The sequence below is a fragment of the Podarcis melisellensis genome (genome assembly GCF_964234715.1).
Source record: "Podarcis melisellensis genome assembly, chromosome: 15".
In the NCBI taxonomy this organism is placed as follows: Eukaryota; Metazoa; Chordata; class Lepidosauria; order Squamata; family Lacertidae; genus Podarcis; species Podarcis melisellensis.
The window spans coordinates 434,009-451,149 of NC_138532.1; the positions used below are offsets into that span (position 1 = coordinate 434,009).

General features: G+C 42.5%; 1 protein-coding gene and 1 long non-coding RNA gene across 4 annotated transcripts in view; one reads left to right on the plus strand and one right to left on the minus strand.

Moving 5' to 3' along the window:
- LOC309358312 overlaps positions 1 to 17,141 on the plus strand; it is a 367,127-nt gene that overhangs the window by 204,732 nt on the left and 145,254 nt on the right. The gene's annotated exons all lie outside the window — the stretch shown is intronic.
- ADAM9 (ADAM metallopeptidase domain 9) overlaps positions 1 to 17,141 on the minus strand; it is an 87,371-nt gene that overhangs the window by 52,955 nt on the left and 17,275 nt on the right. For 2 of the 3 annotated variants that reach the window (XM_081890893.1, XM_081890892.1), the window contains exons 4-5: positions 16,679 to 16,757; positions 1,850 to 1,926 (exon numbers count right to left, since the gene is read on the minus strand). In XM_081890893.1, the coding sequence (XP_081747019.1) occupies positions 1,850 to 1,926; positions 16,679 to 16,757 (156 nt within the window). Of the gene's footprint in view, positions 1 to 1,849; positions 1,927 to 12,677; positions 12,885 to 16,678; positions 16,758 to 17,141 lie in introns of those variants that run through there. The other variant, XM_081890894.1, reaches the window with a different exon arrangement.

Sequence of the window (17,141 nt, forward strand, 5' to 3'; positions counted from 1 at the left end):
ATTTAACAACTTGGGAGCTGCTGCGTCGTTAAACTTCAAAGGATAAACATGGACAACAGCCTGGATTGGAAGATTGGAATTAAGTCAGGAAAAGCTGCGCTGCTAAATAGACAGTTTAAAAAATATATATTTACAAATAAAGCTGTATTCAATGGATGAAAGGATATATGATTTTTGACATGACTGAGAATCACATAGCCAGGGATGGAGAACTTTAAAGTGTTAAGATCAGAAGGTGGAAAATATGAAAGCAAAGAGAAGAGGAAGGAATGAAGATTTGGAGAAATGCTTCAGAGGTCCAGACTATGGGGAGCCCGGAAAAATTAATAATTACAATTTGGATTACAATTTGGTTTTTTAAATTTTATTTTATTATTTTAATTGGATTATGATTCAGATATTTTGATTGGCTGTTTTTATTGGAAAACCAATGAAAATGCTTTAAAAAAAAAATTGATGGGATGGAGTGAGTCTCCCAAGAAGAAAGTTTGCAGCTTCTGGGACCTTTTCATTTAGAGAAAAGGCAAGCAACTGGTGACATAACAGAAGTTTATAAAAATTATGTGTGATATGGAAAAAGTGGACAGAGAATGTTTTTCTTCCTCTCTCATTACAACTCTCTCATTACAACTCAGTAAAGCTGAATGTTGGAAGATTCAGGACAGGTAAAAGAAAGGGCTTCTTCCTGCAGCGCAGAGTTCTGCTATGGAATCCACTCCCACAAGAGCAGGGGTGGCCACCAACTGGGATGGTTTTAAAAGAGGATGGGATAACTTCATGGCCTGATCCTGCCATCTTCGTTTCTTATGGAGTGTGCCTGTTGAATGCTGGGTCACGCACATGCACCAACCAAGCCTATGAAAATCTAGCATGCCAGGGAGAATTCCCTCTCACTGAGCAACTAGCTGTTCTATATGCTCTTCAGCTATTGGTTTGTATTTTATTTTATTTTATTTATCCCCAAGTGATGTACATAATGAAATTATCAGTAAAACACTGTACTGTCAGGCTGGATAATGGGAGGCCAGGGTCCAAATGCCCACTTAGCCATGAAACTCCCCAACTGATTCTAAACCAATTGCCATTTCTAAGCCTAACCAACTTAGCAGGGCTGGCGTGAGGATCAGATGGGAGGGCAGGCAGGAGAACCACTTCCGCCTCCTCGAGACCTCAGTAGAAAGGCCAGCTGCTCGCCTGCTCTGGAGGATTCAAGTTACAAAAAAGGAGATTCCATGTAAACACCAGGAAGAACTTTCTGTTTCACTCTCTTGGGAAGTTGTGGGCTCTCCTTCCTTGGAGATTTTCAAGGAGAGGTTGGATAGTCACCTACCATGGATGCTTTAGTTGAGACTCCTACACTGCAGGGGGTCGGACTAGATGTCCCATGAGGTCCCTTCCAACTCTACAATCAATCGTTCTATGAAATACAATTAATTAATCAATTAAGGCAGCCTGACCTTGGCTAAGAAGGACAAGACGAGGTGCTGCAGGGTTGATGGAGAAAATATCTCCAGCATCTCAGGCAGAATGTCTAGAAGCCTCAGGAGCAAAGGGCAAAAAGGAGAAGTTGCTGTGGCTCACATGGGGGGGGGGTCCCAGCCCAGGGGCTGCATTCCCTCACAGGCCACTTTCTGGGTATTGTGTACCGGTGGTGGTGGTGGGGAGTGTCCAGAGACAAAAAGAGGGAGGAGTCATGAAAATGACTGTATTTGACTCCCAGGCCTGAGGATCTGTACCCCTGGTTTCAGAGGCCACCGTCAGTACACAGAAAGGCAGGTTGCTTTGAGGGAGGGGCAGCCACTATTCTGCCCCCTCGCCCCCCCAAAAAGCACAAGAACATATCACTTACCTGAGTCCAGAGCAAGTGCTGACAGCGACCAAGGAATCTGCTACTCCTTTTACATATCCCTGATAGTGGCAGTGATCCTGAATGGGTAGAAAACAAAGGGGGGGTTAAGAAATGACTGCATGCAGCGTTTCTTGTTGCTCACAGTGTTGATACCACAACACTCTCATGAATCAAGAAAATGAGGTGTTGCTATTTTGTGGGTTGGACTCTATTGCATACCTGTTGATTCAGGTCACCCTTTTAAAATGGATTTGGTCTCTTGAGCAACAAGCCTGCTTCTACACACACACACACACACACACACACACACACACAAAAAACTTTTTTCAGTTAAGGAAAGCACCAGGGAAATTCCCTAGAAAGTGTAAGATAATAATGGCTCATATAACTTGTCCGCAAATAAATCAGAATGGCATTGTAGAACTTCCCTGCAAATGCTGTGCAGACACATTGAGAGGAATCCTCAGCAAACATGCCCTCTGGAAGCAATGTAAGGGTACAGCTACATGTACTCAAAGTGTGAAGACATGTGAAATCAAGGTGGTCAAAAAAGTCAAGTATCTCCAAGAAGGAGATTTAAAGAGAATTAGAAATACGGGACAGATTAAAGCTATCAATGACGGGAAGAATGTCTGCAATTAAAATGAATCTATTACCGAAAATGTTGTTTCTGTTCCAGACAATTCTGATAATAAGAGGTTTAAGACAATTCAAAGAGTGGCAAAAAACCCTCTCGCGTTTTATATGGCAAGGGAAAAGACCAAGAATTAAATTTAAAATATTGACAGCTAAGAAGGAAAGAGGGGGGTTTGCAGTACCTGATCTGAAACTCTATTATGAAGCGGCATGTTTATGTTGGACAAAGGATTGGATAATTCAGGAGAACCTAGACTTGTTAGATTTGGAGGGGTTCAACAATAGATTTGGATGGCACTCTTATCTTTGGTGTGGTAAGGCAAAAGTGCATAAGGGGTTTACAAATCATGTGATAAGAGGTGCCTTATTTGAAGTCTGGGAAAGAAACAAGAATTTGTTGGAAAGGAAAACACCGTGGTGGCTGTCACCAATTGATATATTAACAGTTAAAAAACTGAACATACTAGGGAGAGGGGCCACATATGAGAAAATTTTGATGAAGGCTGAAAAAGGTTGGAAATTAAAGCCCTATGAGTGTTTTGCTGAAAAATTGACAGGATGGTTGCAATACCATCAAGTCAATGATGTCTTTAAAGAGGATAAAAAACAGGATTTGAGGACAAAAATTTCAAATAGATATTTTAGAGAGTAAATCCAAGCTATTATCAAAAATGTATAATCTCTTACTAGAGTGGAACACAAAAGATGAATTTATAAAAGAGGCTAGGATAAAATGGGCTATTGATTTAGGACATAACATAGAATATGATGTATGGGCCAAACTGGAATGAGAGCATAAAATTCACTGCTTGTTCTGCCTTAAAAGAAAATGTTATGAAGATGGTTTATCGTTGGTATCTCACTCCCACCAAATTGGCAAAAATGTATAGAACAAGTAGTAAAACCTGCTGGAATTGCAAGGAAAAAGACGGCGATTTCTATCACATGTGGTGGTCTTGCAATAAAATAAGAGTTTTGGGATGCGGTTTACGACGAGTTAAAAAAGATGTTTAAGTATAGTTTCCCCAAAAAGCCAGAAGAATTTTTGCTAGGTTTGTTGGGAGAAGGGATTAAAAAGATAGATCAAAGATTATATTTATATGCAACAACTGCAGCCAGAGTTCTGATAGCTCTAAAGTGGAAGCAACAGGAGATGCCGACAATAAGAGAATGGCAGATAAAGTTGGTTGAGTATGTTGAGATGGCTAAATTGACACACAGAATTCGCAATCAGGAGACAAAGTACCAAAAAGAATGGAGTAAATTTATGGTTTATATAAGTGATAATTGTACAAATATGAAAACGTTGACAGGATTGAAATACCTCTCATGTCATGGCATAATTTATAATTAAAGAATCTGTAAACTGGAAATGGAATAGGAAAACTGCTGGAAGGGAAGGATGGAAGCTAATGGATCTATGAAACACAAAGTAGGATACATGTAACAAGATGTGATGTTTTGGTGGTGGGTGGTGGGAGTTGGTTGGTGATTGTAAATTTCAATAAAAATCAAATTAAAAAAAAATAAAAGTGTGAAGACATGTGATAGCAGATTCTCAGTAGTGACGCCCCAACTATGAAATTATCTCCACGCTCAGGTACACACAGATGTCAGCTATGTTTCTGAGTTTCCAGAACCAAGTTAAGACACATTTATTTACTAAGACATTTGGTGAATTTAGTGGAACTGTCCAAGGTCCTATGATTATTATGAAATGCTACTGTTGCATTGTTGATAATGGCTTGTTTGATGTGTGGAAGCAGCCTTGGGATCTACTCCGAAGGAAGGCAGCTTAGGAGTTCTACTTTGCACAGACACCTACCCCCTCGACCTGCCACCTGGATCAGGGCAATTTACCCTGTGTTGTCCCAGGGACCAGACACCCGACACCAGAACCACCTCCAAAATAATTCACGGATGGGGCTATTTTTTTTTAAAGGGATTCAAATCCTATTTTGTTATACAGCTAGGAAAGCTAGGACTCTCCCACTTAACACATCAGGCAGGATCCGATCCTCCTGCTTAACAGCTGTTAATCAGGAGGGCCCATCAGGAGGGCTGCTGCTGCTTCATATACAAGGCAAATGTCCTCTCCTCCACTGCCCCCCAGGACCAGGAGGGGCTTGAAGAGACAGGAATGGCAGCAACTTCCATGCAGGAGAATGTCATGGCTGAAGTTTTTTGAAGGCAGAAACTGTTCAGAACTGGAAAGTACTGGTCTATTCCAGTGTGTCTGTAACTGTTCTGATGAAACAGTAGGACATGTTATGAGTTACCCTGTACTTTTTTGATATGTTATCTCAAGGACACTGAGCCAGAAGAGATATAGCAGTTGTTCAGGGAACTGCCTGGTTATTCCTACTTTTGTTTTCTTCTCTTCGCATCCTCTGAGTTTCTATACATTTATTCTTGAGGGGTTTTTTGCTGTAACTAAGCCTAATCCTTAATAAAAAATTCCCTTTGCTAATGTGTTTTGACTCTGCGTGATTTATTGAAACCCAACACATCTGTTCCACCAAGCTTCTGCTACTCTGCTCTTCCACAAGAGGAGTGCCTTGGGACTTAAGGCAAAATCTTGCAGATTGCTTGCGCACGCATGCGCACCATCCAGCGAGGGTACATAAGTTTGGGTGGAGGCATGGTCACCCTGCTGCTTCAGCAGTCCAGTTGGGAGCAGAAGCCAGTGGAGGGGAAGCCAACCGCTTAGCCGCTGGAAGCACTGTGCACCTTTGTAAGAAAAACACTGGGGCCCAACTGGATTAGTAGAATGTCTGTCATCTGGTGGGTGGGGCTTCTGTGTTGTGCTCCAGAACTGGTCCCTCCCTTTGGGTGTCCAGTTCAATTCAGTCCAAGAGACCAAGTGTCCTTCTGGCCCCAGGATGTGCTTTTAGTCTCTCTCAGACAGGATGGCATTATGTTACAGTTTTCTTTATTATTAAAGCTTTGTTTGAGCCTTTACTTTGCTGAAAGAAAAGCAACTCTGCTGAAGAATGGTGGAATATCCTAAACTGGAAGAGTGAGGGGATATTCCCAGTCTTAAAGGAGGATTAGCTTTCTTTTTCACCCCCACCCTCCACAACATGCCTTAGGAGCTACCCTAAGGGTGCGCTTTGCCAATAAAGAATTAGACTGCAAGCTGTCTGTCCTTCTTGGGCTGCATGTGCTCGGAACACCGGACTTCCGGAGGCGGCGCAAAACGGCAATGGCGGTCCTCTTTACTGTGTGAAGAGGGGCTCCGCGAAAAAGGGTCGTCCGCTGCGGCAAAGTGGAGACCCATTAAGAAAAACCGCAGGCAGAGCGAGCCTGCGGCCGTGGGACTCGGCGGGTGCCAGAAGCCCCCCCAGAAACGAAGAAGGGACCTCGTAAGAGGCTCCGGAACGTGAAAGGGGGAGCGGCGCTGTGAGTTCATCGCTCTTTTCGCGGAAGTGAAGCCGCGCTGCTGCTGCCGATGAGCGCTGACCTTTCTTCTTGAAAACATCGGAATTGGCTGCAATTTACCCGTGAGTAAGGGGTACCAAAGACTGGCTTTAATTTGATTAATTGGGCTGAAAACGGGAGGCGAGTAACAGGAAGTCCGTCTCCCGATCCTGCTAGCTAGAGCAAAGCAAAGAATTTGAAGTGGGCTGAAGCGCTTAAAAGAGACTCTAAAGGCAGAACGAAGGGGCATTAACAGACTGTGTACTTAGAAGTCAAAAGGATATATTGGCTAAACTTTCTGGTTTCTTTGCTACGGAACTTTCTTCCTACTTTTGAGCGATGTGGAGTTAAAGGGGATAACCAAGCTGTCGGACTGCCGGTGTGTAAAAGGAGAATTGTCAAACTGCTGAAACTTTTCCTGGAGTATAAACTGTTACATTGGTTGATACACTAGCGCTTTAACATTGATGCTGGGACCTCTCTGTCACCTTGTGGCACTATTTTGAAACAGAATCATCTGGAAGCCTCCTTTTTGAACTTGGGGATTACAAAGGTCTAAATAGGAACTTCAATGGCGGAAAAGAGCTTTTCCTTCTCATGAAACTTTGAAACACCCCCCCCTAGAGGAATTGCGGAGATATAGAGGTCTGGGAACTGTACCATATTGAGATTTTTTGTGGTTAAATTGTTTACATTCTGGACTTGCCTTTCTCATGGATTGAAAGACTATCTGACCTTGAACAGAGGCAGCTGTGGAATGAGTGGCTCAGGGAAAACAAGAGCAGCTAAAGTCAAAGAAAAAGAAAAGAAATCTGGGCAACTTGTTCAAACAACGTTAACTCATCAACGCAGATCCTCTGTCCCAGCTGTGCTGACAGCACAGGAGGTGGAAGTTGAAACGCCTGTCACAGAAGACATGGCAACTGGAGGATCTGATCCAGTCCTGAGACAAATTTTGGAACAATTGGCACTTTTGAACAAGAAGGTGGACGATCAGTCATCTAAAATTGACCGAGCTACATCCACTATCAGTAAGTTATCAGATCAGGTTTCCCAGCATACTCAGGTTATTGAGAAACTGCAAGGAGCTACGGCAGAGAATTATAAACTAGCTGCGGAAGCCAATCAAAAAGCTGAGCAGGCGTGTAAAAAGGTTGAGGAGATCAAGGGGGAAGTAAGACCTCTGAAAAGACAGGTAGGAGAACAGCAAGCCTACCTGTCACTGGTGGAACTGAAAAGTAAGGAAAGTAATCTCAGGCTGAGGGCCGTTCCAGAACTGGAGCAGGGCAACCTAGAGGGATTTTTGACGCTTTTATTTTCTAAATTTTGGGGGGTTGAGGAAGACAAAGACTTTAAAATTGTGACGGCCTTCAGACTGGGAAGATCGGTTAAGAAAGACAAGTCCAGAGACTGTTTGGTTGTCTTGAGAACAAGAGAGGAAAGAGACAAGATATTAGGCCTACATTTTAAAAAATCTTTGGAAGTAGAAGGCAAAAGGGCAGAAATTTATAGAGACATCCCTAAATATCTGTTGGATCTTAGGGCCTCATATATAGACTTGACCAAATTGTTAAGGTACAACGCAATTCCTTATAGGTGGGAATTCCCTCAAGGACTATCATTTACCTACAAAGGAAGGAAGGTAAGAATTAAAACACCTGAGGACCAGCTGAAGTTCCTACACGACAACGAGGAGGACCTCCAAAAGGGAGCTGCAGCTTCTTGGCCCCCACCACCGGGATCACCACCAGGACGTGTACCATCTGGATCTGGACCAGCACCACATCCGTCGGGAACGGAGGGAAATTTAGACACCCAATTGTGATACCTAAGAACTAGACCAGGATGTCTCTGCAGCTTCTTAGCTGGAATACACATGGCGGGAATTCTCCAGAAAAAAGGAAAAAAGTATTTCATATTTTGAAAAAAGAACAATTGGACATTATCTGCTTGCAAGAAACACATGTGACAAGGCTCCACAGAAAAGTGTTAATTAATAAAAGATTAGGCCAAGAATTTATTTCATCGGATAAAGTTAAGAAAAGAGGAGTGGTGATATATGCAAAGGAGAGCTTGTCACCAAAATTTTTATTTAAAGACGAACAGGGCAGAATTTTGGCGATTGAAATTCAGACACAAGGAGAAAAGTTTTTAATCTTAGGAATATATGCCCCAAATGAAGGAAAATCGGAATTTTTCAGGAAGCTGCATGAGATTATGCTGGACTATTTGGATTACAACAACATCATTATGTTGGGAGATATGAATGGGGTTGTCTCAGTGAATTTGGACAAGTCGCAAAGTGCTAACATAACGAAAGATGGCAGACTACCAAAAACTTTTTTTGAAATGACTGACAATTTGGATCTGATTGATATATGGAGGATCAAGAACCCTCTAGGGAAAGAAGGAACTTTCTTTTCTGAAGCTCACATGACATGGACGCGAATCGACCAAATATGGATAACTAGAGGACTGGCACCTAAGACTAGAAAAGTGGAAATCTGCCCAAAAACCTGCTCCGACCACAATGCTTTGAGAATGGAACTGAGATTAAATACAACCGGATCTTTCAGATGGAAAATGAATGACACTCTGCTAAGAGACCAGGAGACTGTCAAGAAGGCCCAAAAAGCCTTAAAGGACTATTTTGAAATAAATTTAAAGACAGCCGTGGAAAAAAGAATAATCTGGGACGCAAGTAAAGCAGTTATGAGAGGGTTTCTAATACAGCAGAACACGATTAAAAAAAGGCTCTGGAATGAAAAGAAGGAGAAGATCTTGGAGAAAATAAGAGAAGGAGAGAAAAAATTGAGATCTAGGCCTAAGTCGAAGGAAGTGTTGAGAGAAGTGAAATTTTTCCAGGCACAATATTCGAAACTGATAAATCAAGAGGTGGAATGGAAAATTAAACAAATGAAACAAAGATCCTTTGAATCAGCTAACAAGTGTGGGAAACTGCTAGCATGGCAGTTGAAAAAGAGACAAAAGCTTAATACAGTTACAAATCTAGAGATTAAAGGGAGAATGGTTCAGAAACCCGAGGAAATTAGAAAATGTTTCCAGAGATATTTCAAAGAACTTTATTCACAAGGGCCGCAAAAAGATTCCGAGGTGGATCAATTTCTCATAACTAACGGATTACAAAAAATACCCCCGGAAATGAGAACAACTTTGAATTGTAACATTACGTATCAAGAAATTGAATGTGCCATTCAGAACCTTCAACTAGGCAAGTCTCCAGGCCCTGATGGACTTACTTCCAAATATTATAAGGTGTTGAAGGACTCTTTGATACAACCACTGTTGGAAGTTTGTAACCAGATTATGGAGGGGAGGAAGGCTCCGGAAACGTGGAAAGAAGCTTTCATCACGTTGATACCAAAATTAGAAACTGAAAAAACCCAACTTAAGAACTACCGTCCCATCTCACTCCTAAATGTGGATTACAAAATTTTTGCAGACATTTTGGCAAGTAGGTTTAAGAAAGTATTAAATGAAGTGATTCATAAGGACCAAGCAGGCTTTCTCCCTGGCAGGCATTTGTTTGACAACACAAGAAACATCATTGACATTTTGGAATTTTTACAAACAAACTCAAATACAAGAGCGGTGTTGATCTTTATTGATGCGGAGAAAGCCTTTGACAATATTTCTTGGATGTTCATGAAGAAAAATTTGGAAAGGATGGGAGTAGGGCGGGGGTTTGAAAATGGAATAGAAGCAATTTATTCAGAACAAAAAGCTAAATTGATAGTAAACAACGTGGTGACAGAGGAGTTCAAAATTGAAAAAGGGACACGACAGGGGTGCCCTCTGTCTCCTCTGTTGTTTATCTCAGTCCTGGAGGTGCTATTGAACATGATTAGAAATGACCGGTTGGCACAGGGAATTGTGGTCGGAGAGAAACAATATAAATTGAAAGCATTTGCAGATGACTTGGTATTAACATTACAGGAGCCAGTCCCTAGCACTAAAAGAGTGTTAGAATTAATTTCTGACTTTGGTCGGGTAGCGGGATTCAAGTTGAACAAACAAAAAACTAAGGTTCTAACAAAAAACTTGACAACTACAGAAATAGAGGAGTTCATGAAAGAAACAGAATTAAATGTGGTTAAAAAAGTAAAGTACTTAGGGGTGTACCTGACCTCCAAAAATTTGAATTTGTTTAAAGATAATTACGAGAAATGTTGGTCAGAGATTAAAAGAGATTTGGAAACATGGTCAAGATTGAAACTTTCCTTGTTGGGTAGAATAGCTGCTATAAAGATGAATGTATTGCCGAAAATGTTATTTTTGTTTCAGGCCCTTCAGATCGTGGACAAGGTGGAATGCTTTGGAAGATGGCAGAGGGACATTTCTAAATTTGTCTGGCAGGGCAAAAAGCCCCGAATAAAGTTTAAAATACTAACTGATGCGAAAGAAAGAGGGGGGTTTGCCCTGCCAGACTTGAGGTTATATTATGAATCTGCAGCCTTCTGCTGGTTGAAAGATTGGATTTTATTGGAGAACACCGACGTCCTTGATCTGGAAGGGTTTGGTAATGCTTTTGGGTGGCATGCATATTTGTGGTATGACAAGGTTAAAGTTCACAAATCGTTCAAAAACCATATTGTCAGAAGAGCAATTTTTATGGTCTGGACAAAATACAAAGACTTATTGGAGAGTAAGACTCCGAGGTGGCTCTCACCGATGGAGGCCAAAGCATGTAAAAGACTCAATATGGAGGCCCACTGGCCTAAATATTGGGAAATAATTGAAAAAATCGGAGATAATTGGAGGTTGCAGAGTATGGAAAAGTTAAAAAACAAGGTGCGAGATTGGTTGCACTATGCTCAAATTCAGGAAGTCTTTAAAGCGGACAAAAAAGTGGGTTTCCAGGTGGAAAAATCGAAATTAGAGACAGAGTTGCTAGAGCCAAAATCTAAGTTACTTTCGAGAATGTACAACTTGCTGCTTAAATGGAATACACAGGATGAGACAGTTAAATCCTCCATGATAAAGTGGGCGCAGGACCTGGGGCATAACATTATGTTTGAAGACTGGGAAAGGTTATGGAACACCGGGATGAAATTTACGGCATGTAGTGCCTTGAAGGAAAATATTATGAAAATGGTATACCGGTGGTACATGACCCCAGTCAAGCTTGCAAAGATATACCACCTGTCGGACAATAAATGTTGGAAGTGTAAGGAGGAGGAAGGGACATTCTTACACCTCTGGTGGACCTGCCCGAAAGTGAAGGCCTTCTGGGAGATGATACATAATGAATTAAAAAAGGTACTCAGATTTACCTTACCTAAGAAACCGGAGGCCTTCCTCCTGGGCATGGTAGACCAGAGAGTGGCCAAGAAAGACAGAACTTTCTTTATGTACGCTACTACAGCAGCAAGGATCCTGATGGCAAAGCACTGGAAGACACAAAATTTACCCACGCTGGAAGAATGGCAGACGCAGTTGATGGACTATATGGAATTGGCCGAGATGACTGGCAGAATCCGAGACTTGGGAGAAGAAGCAACGGAGGAAGTCTGGGAAAAATTTAAGGACTATTTGAAAAAGCAATATAAGTTGTATGAATGTTAAAAAAATGCTCCTTTTAGGAAACTATAGCTTCAGCATTTGTAAACTATTGAAATGGAAAATAAGGTACAAGAAGCTAGAGGTGGTGCAATGAAATAACTTTATTGTGTTGAAATTAAAAGCTTAAGGATTTGGATTACAATGTTCTAGAGATTAGACATCACGATAAAATGAAAGATACATTATTGTGTTTGAAATAAGTTAACAAATTGCTGATGTTTTGAATATACAGAGAATGCAGGGTTCGGAAGATGGGGGAAGTCCACTAGATCTATGGAAATTTGTAATTGGAAGTTGGATTTTGTATTTCATAAACTTAATAAAAAATTATATTTAAAAAAAAGGAACACCAAGGGGAGCCCCAAAACATCTGGAGGGTCACAGGTTTCCCCCTCCCTGATGCAGAAAGAGAAACCTATCAGTGTCTGTTCAACAATTGTAGCTAAATAGAACCTCCAAGTTCAGCAGCAGTATATCAATGAACACCAGGTTGTGTGATGGGTCTGGAAGCCTTTCGCAAAAAATACCTCTGCTCACTCACAGATATATTTACAGTCTTTATTTACATACATATTTACAAGGTACAGGACATAGCTTCATGCATCCGAATCCTCGGTAGCAGATCCAGGAAGTGGGAGCTTTTGGCTCCTCCTCCAGCAGAGGAGCTTGGGAAGCCCCAAGCGCTTTCTACGTTCCCTACGTTTTAACCCCTTTCTGTCCTGTGCTGAAGGAATGGGCATTAACTCTCCCTCTGTCTCTGAACTGGTTGAGTGGCGTTGATGGTCTCCAGCATCTGGGAGCGTCCTCGCTGCTTGAGTTCCTTCTGCTTGCTTCTCCTCCTCTCCCTCTCCTGTCTTTTCTAACGGCTCCTGTTCTTCCCCCTCCCTCAGCTCCGGGGACAGGTTGCTAGTCAGCAACCATGTGACAGGTGATGACCTTTCCTCCCCATTTGTGGGCTTCCTGGAGGCTCTGAGTAGCCACAGTGGAAAGCAGTGAGCTGGTCCGGAGGGACTCATGGTCTGAACCAGTAAGGCTCTTCTTCTGTGCTATGCAAACATGCAAAACAAAGAAAGGAAGGGGGGAACTCCCACAAAGGGACTACTTGCTTACAACATCTAATTAGCCAGCAAAGCTAAGAGCCTACTAATAAAAACATGGTAGAGACATAGGAAGCCCCCAGTCATTTTACCTCAGTAGTGTCCACACTGACTGGCAGAGGTTCTCCAGGATTTGGGGCAGGAACCTTTCCCAGTCCTACTGGAGATGCTGGCATAGATGCTCTACCATCCAATTACATGACAGAAACTGACTTCCATCTCAATAACCACAACATCACCAGGCAGCCAGAGTTCAGAGACACACATCTGGAAGGAACTCGCTTGGTGGGGGAGGGGAGAATGCCACACAACACCTGGAAGCTGACAGAGTTTTGGAGCTGTTAGGAAGTAAGCATGATCTCCAAGACCTTTGGAAATACAAGCAGGGTGCTAGGAAATGTCTCACAAGTAGCACGGGGGCCTATGAGCATGTGAATGATGCCATCCACATTCAAGCCAGGGCTTTTAAAAAAATTAAATGCCAGGTTAAGGACAGGGAGCAGCCTGTCCTCAGGAACACAGCAGGTAGTGAGCAGGCCAAGGAGAAGACTAGCCTTTACCCGGAAGGTCCATGACAGATAATAATAATAATAATAATAATAATAATAATAATAATAATAATAATAATATCTTTATTGTCATTGCCCCCTCTCGGGGACAACGAAATTACTTGGCTGCTCCATCCACCCAGGTAGGGCACTCCACACAAAATCAAAACAACTATAAAAACACTAATTAAAACAATACAGTATAATACAGCAAGGAAGATTAGATGACTTTCAAAGTCCAGGCTTCCCATTCAGGGCCGAGATCGCTCTGGAGAAGAAGCTGTTCTTAAGGCGGCTCGTTCTTGTCTTCATCGTCCTGTATCTCCGTCCCGACGGCAGGAGCTCGAAGAGACAGTGACAAGGATGCGATGGATCTTTTACTATGTCCAGTGCCTTCCTATGGCACCTTGTGGCATAAATCTGCTCTAAGGTAGAGAGTGGGCACCCAACAATGCTCTCTGCTGCCTTAACAACTCTGCACAACCCCATCCTGTCCTGGGTAGTACAGCTTCCGTACCACACACATAAGCCATAAGTGAGCACACTCTCAATGGCACAGTGATAGAAGGCAAGCAGCAGTTTCTGCGGAAGATGGTTTTTCCTTAGAATTCTCAAAAAGTACAGTCTCTGCTGCGCCTTCTTCACAAGCCCCCTTGTGTTGACACTCCAGGACAGATCCTCTTGTAATTCAATGCCCAAAAATCTGAACGTTGTTACCCTCACAAGTAGCACTGGGGCCTATGAGCATGTGAATGATGCCATCCACATTCAAGCCAGGGCTTTTAAAAAAATTAAATGCCAGGTTAAGGACAGGGAGCAGCCTGTCCTCAGGAACACAGCAGGTAGTGAGCAGGCCAAGGAGAAGACTAGACTACTTGTGATGGGGTCCACACAGACCCCATCAATCAAAAGTGGATGGACATTGCTCTTCTGTCTCCTGAAGTCCCACAAGCTCCTTTGTCTTCCTTGTATTTATGAGCAAGTTGTTAGCTCTGCACCACTCTGTCAGCCGCTCCACCTCATCTCTATAGTCCGTTTCACCCTCCCTTTCAGAGATGAGCCCAATCACGGTTGTGTCATCTGCAAATTTGACAACCCTATTACTAGGGTGAGCAGCGACACAATCGTACGTGTAGAGAATATAAAGGAGCGGACTGAGTACGCATCCCTGTGGTGTTCCTGTGTTAGTCTTAAGCATATTTAGAGGTATAAGGGCCCAACCAAACCCTCTGGGGGCGGTCTGACAAAAAGTCCAATATCCACCCACAAAGTGATAACGGAAGCCCCAGATCTTCCAGTTTAGACATCAGACGTTGTGGTAGAATGGTAGATCACTGCCTAATGCTACAACATCTCATCAACAAATACAAATCAGGAGGGCAGGTCTCACTATACGCTGCCTTCGTTGACCTAAAAGCAGCTTTTGATACAGTCTCCAGAACCAGACTTTGGGACAGACTACAGGTACCAATATAGATAGAAGGCTACTGCTCTTAATTCAGGTACTGCACGGCCCTTAGAGTCAGGTGCAGCTGCCTAGGACACCTAACGGACCCAATTAAAACCTTCAAAGGAGTCAGGCAAGGGTGCCTATTGGCCCCTCTACTATTTAATTTCTATCTAAATAATTTAGTATCTGCACTCAATGACTCAGAACTCCACCTGTTGAAGCTTGCAAATTGGCATACATCGGCTATATGCCGATGATGCGGTAATTCTATCTAGAACCCCCATTGGACTCAGAAGAGCACTAAGAAAGCTCGCAGCATACTGTGAATCTGAATGTCTCAAAATCAACTATCAAAAGACCAAGATACTCGCTTTTGGGGGAAAACCAAAGCTTAGAAGCTGGGAACTCCAATGCCATAAATTAGAACAAGTCACAAACTATAAGTATCTAGGAATGGTGGTACAGGCCTCAGGAACCAACAAACTACACATAAACTTCATCGGGAGTTCAGCGGAAAAAACCGCAAATTGTATTCTTAAATTCTTCAGAGCACAAGGGGGCTTCTTTGTCCCCGCAGCTCTAAAATTATACAAGGCCAAAACTTTGGCACAACTCCTGTATGGTTCCTTTTTGAGTCCGCCTTCCTCTGCTTTCTCCCCCCTTGAGAGAGTTCAATCTAGACTTCTTAGAGCTCTCCTCCAAGTCCCCAGATGTGTCTCAAACGCAACGGGGATGATGAGAGTGGAGGCTAGCATTTGCTTAACATCAATATACAAATGGCTGACATTGAATCTGCTCCCCCTGAGGGATAGCCCCACTGATCCTCTGCGACCAATTCCAGTCAGGCTGGCAGACTGCAGTTCTGAACACCCTCCCGAAACTGGGTTTTGCCCCTCAGGCCCTTCTAAGTCTGGGCTTGGGCCAGGCAAAAGCCACGGTCAGGCAAAGAATATTAGATACCGAGAGACAACAGGACTGCGCAAGGTGCCCCAACTATAAAATTGGAGAAATCGAGAGATACATAGCCGCACTGGCAGCATATCTCCTTTCTTGTATCTAGAAATGCAAGAAGGGCATTTACACTTGCCAGTCCTGGATGGAGCCTTTCGAAAAGTCCCCTATGCCCAGAGACTTTGCACCTGTCCATTGGGAGAGATAGGAAGCCCAGAACACTTGTTCTTTAAATGTCCCTTTTATGAAGAAGCACGCAGTAAGTTCATTGATCCCCTACTGGTGAGGCTCGCCGACCTCCAGCAAAAGCAAAAATTTGACCTTTTGCTGTTAGGCAAAAACCAGAAGAAGACCTGGATGGTCGCCAGATTCTGTGTGCAAATCTGTAGACGCAGACCATCGCCCAACTCAAAATAGTCCGGCATGAAAATCCCCAAACTCGGTTCCATGGACTCTGAGTCAACTCCCTGGGATAGTTTATTGTTGCACATTGTGTCTAAATTTATTGTTGTACATTGTTTTAATTGTCTGTTTTAACCATATTTGCACACCAGTTTCTAATGCTGTGAGTGTCCTCTATTTCAGAGGCTTCTACTCTGCAGCCTCTTATCGTTGTTTTAACTGCGAGTCTTTTAGTTCTTACGCTCTTACAGTTGTTTTAACTGCATGTTTTTATTTGTTTTTAGTTTTTATCTGTTTTAATTATCAGTTTTTATCCATCCATTATCCGTGTTTAATCTTGTATTTTATTCAGATGTTTTATCCTATGCTTGTTTCCTTGTCCTTATTTGCTCCAACATTTATCAGTTAAAAAAAAAATCCTAACTGCTATCTTATTTATATGTTTGTTTGTTTGTTTTTTATCCTGGTCTGTGACCGTAATAAAGTTCAAGACAAGACTAGCCTTTACCTTGCAGTGGTATTTTTCTACATTCAGGGAGGGTGTTCAAACATCCAACCCCCAATACCACTCTTGCAGACACAGCAACCATCAGCCCTATTCCTACATCTCAGGCAATTGAACTCATTTGCCCTTGGCTCCCACTCGTGCCTGGAAAATCTTTGCTACTTTACTCCTCCAGATGCCAGCCCAGCAGGATGGAGAGGCAGGCTCCCAAGAAATGTATTTGAAAGGAAAACATACCTTGAGATCCAGAATCTCAGAATGCAGCGAGCCGTCAGCATTGTAAGTATAAACTGTGAAGTCTTTGGGCACAAGGGCTCTGGAGGAATTGGAGAGGGAATTATGGGAAGAAACGCATTAGGCAACAATTGTTTTAAAGATTAAGGAAAAAATGCGGAACCAGCAAAGTTGAGCTGCAAAGTTGGAAGGGAACGTGGAAAGGCAGGTTCAAAAGCCAGTCTGCTAAACCACCTGAACCCCCTCCCTGCCTTCAGAGTCTTGTTTTTCAAACCCTCTCAAGACAGCTTTGAAAAATAAGCAAAAAAGTACAGCATTTAACTTAAGCAAAATTAAAAACTTGAAAATTAAGAATGTTCTTAGACCTCATGCTTAATCAGGAATGAACAGTAATGATACCTCATTAAAACCAGGATTAGTTATAAACTCCCCTCTTTTCTTTTTATCACTACCAAACAACCCTCTT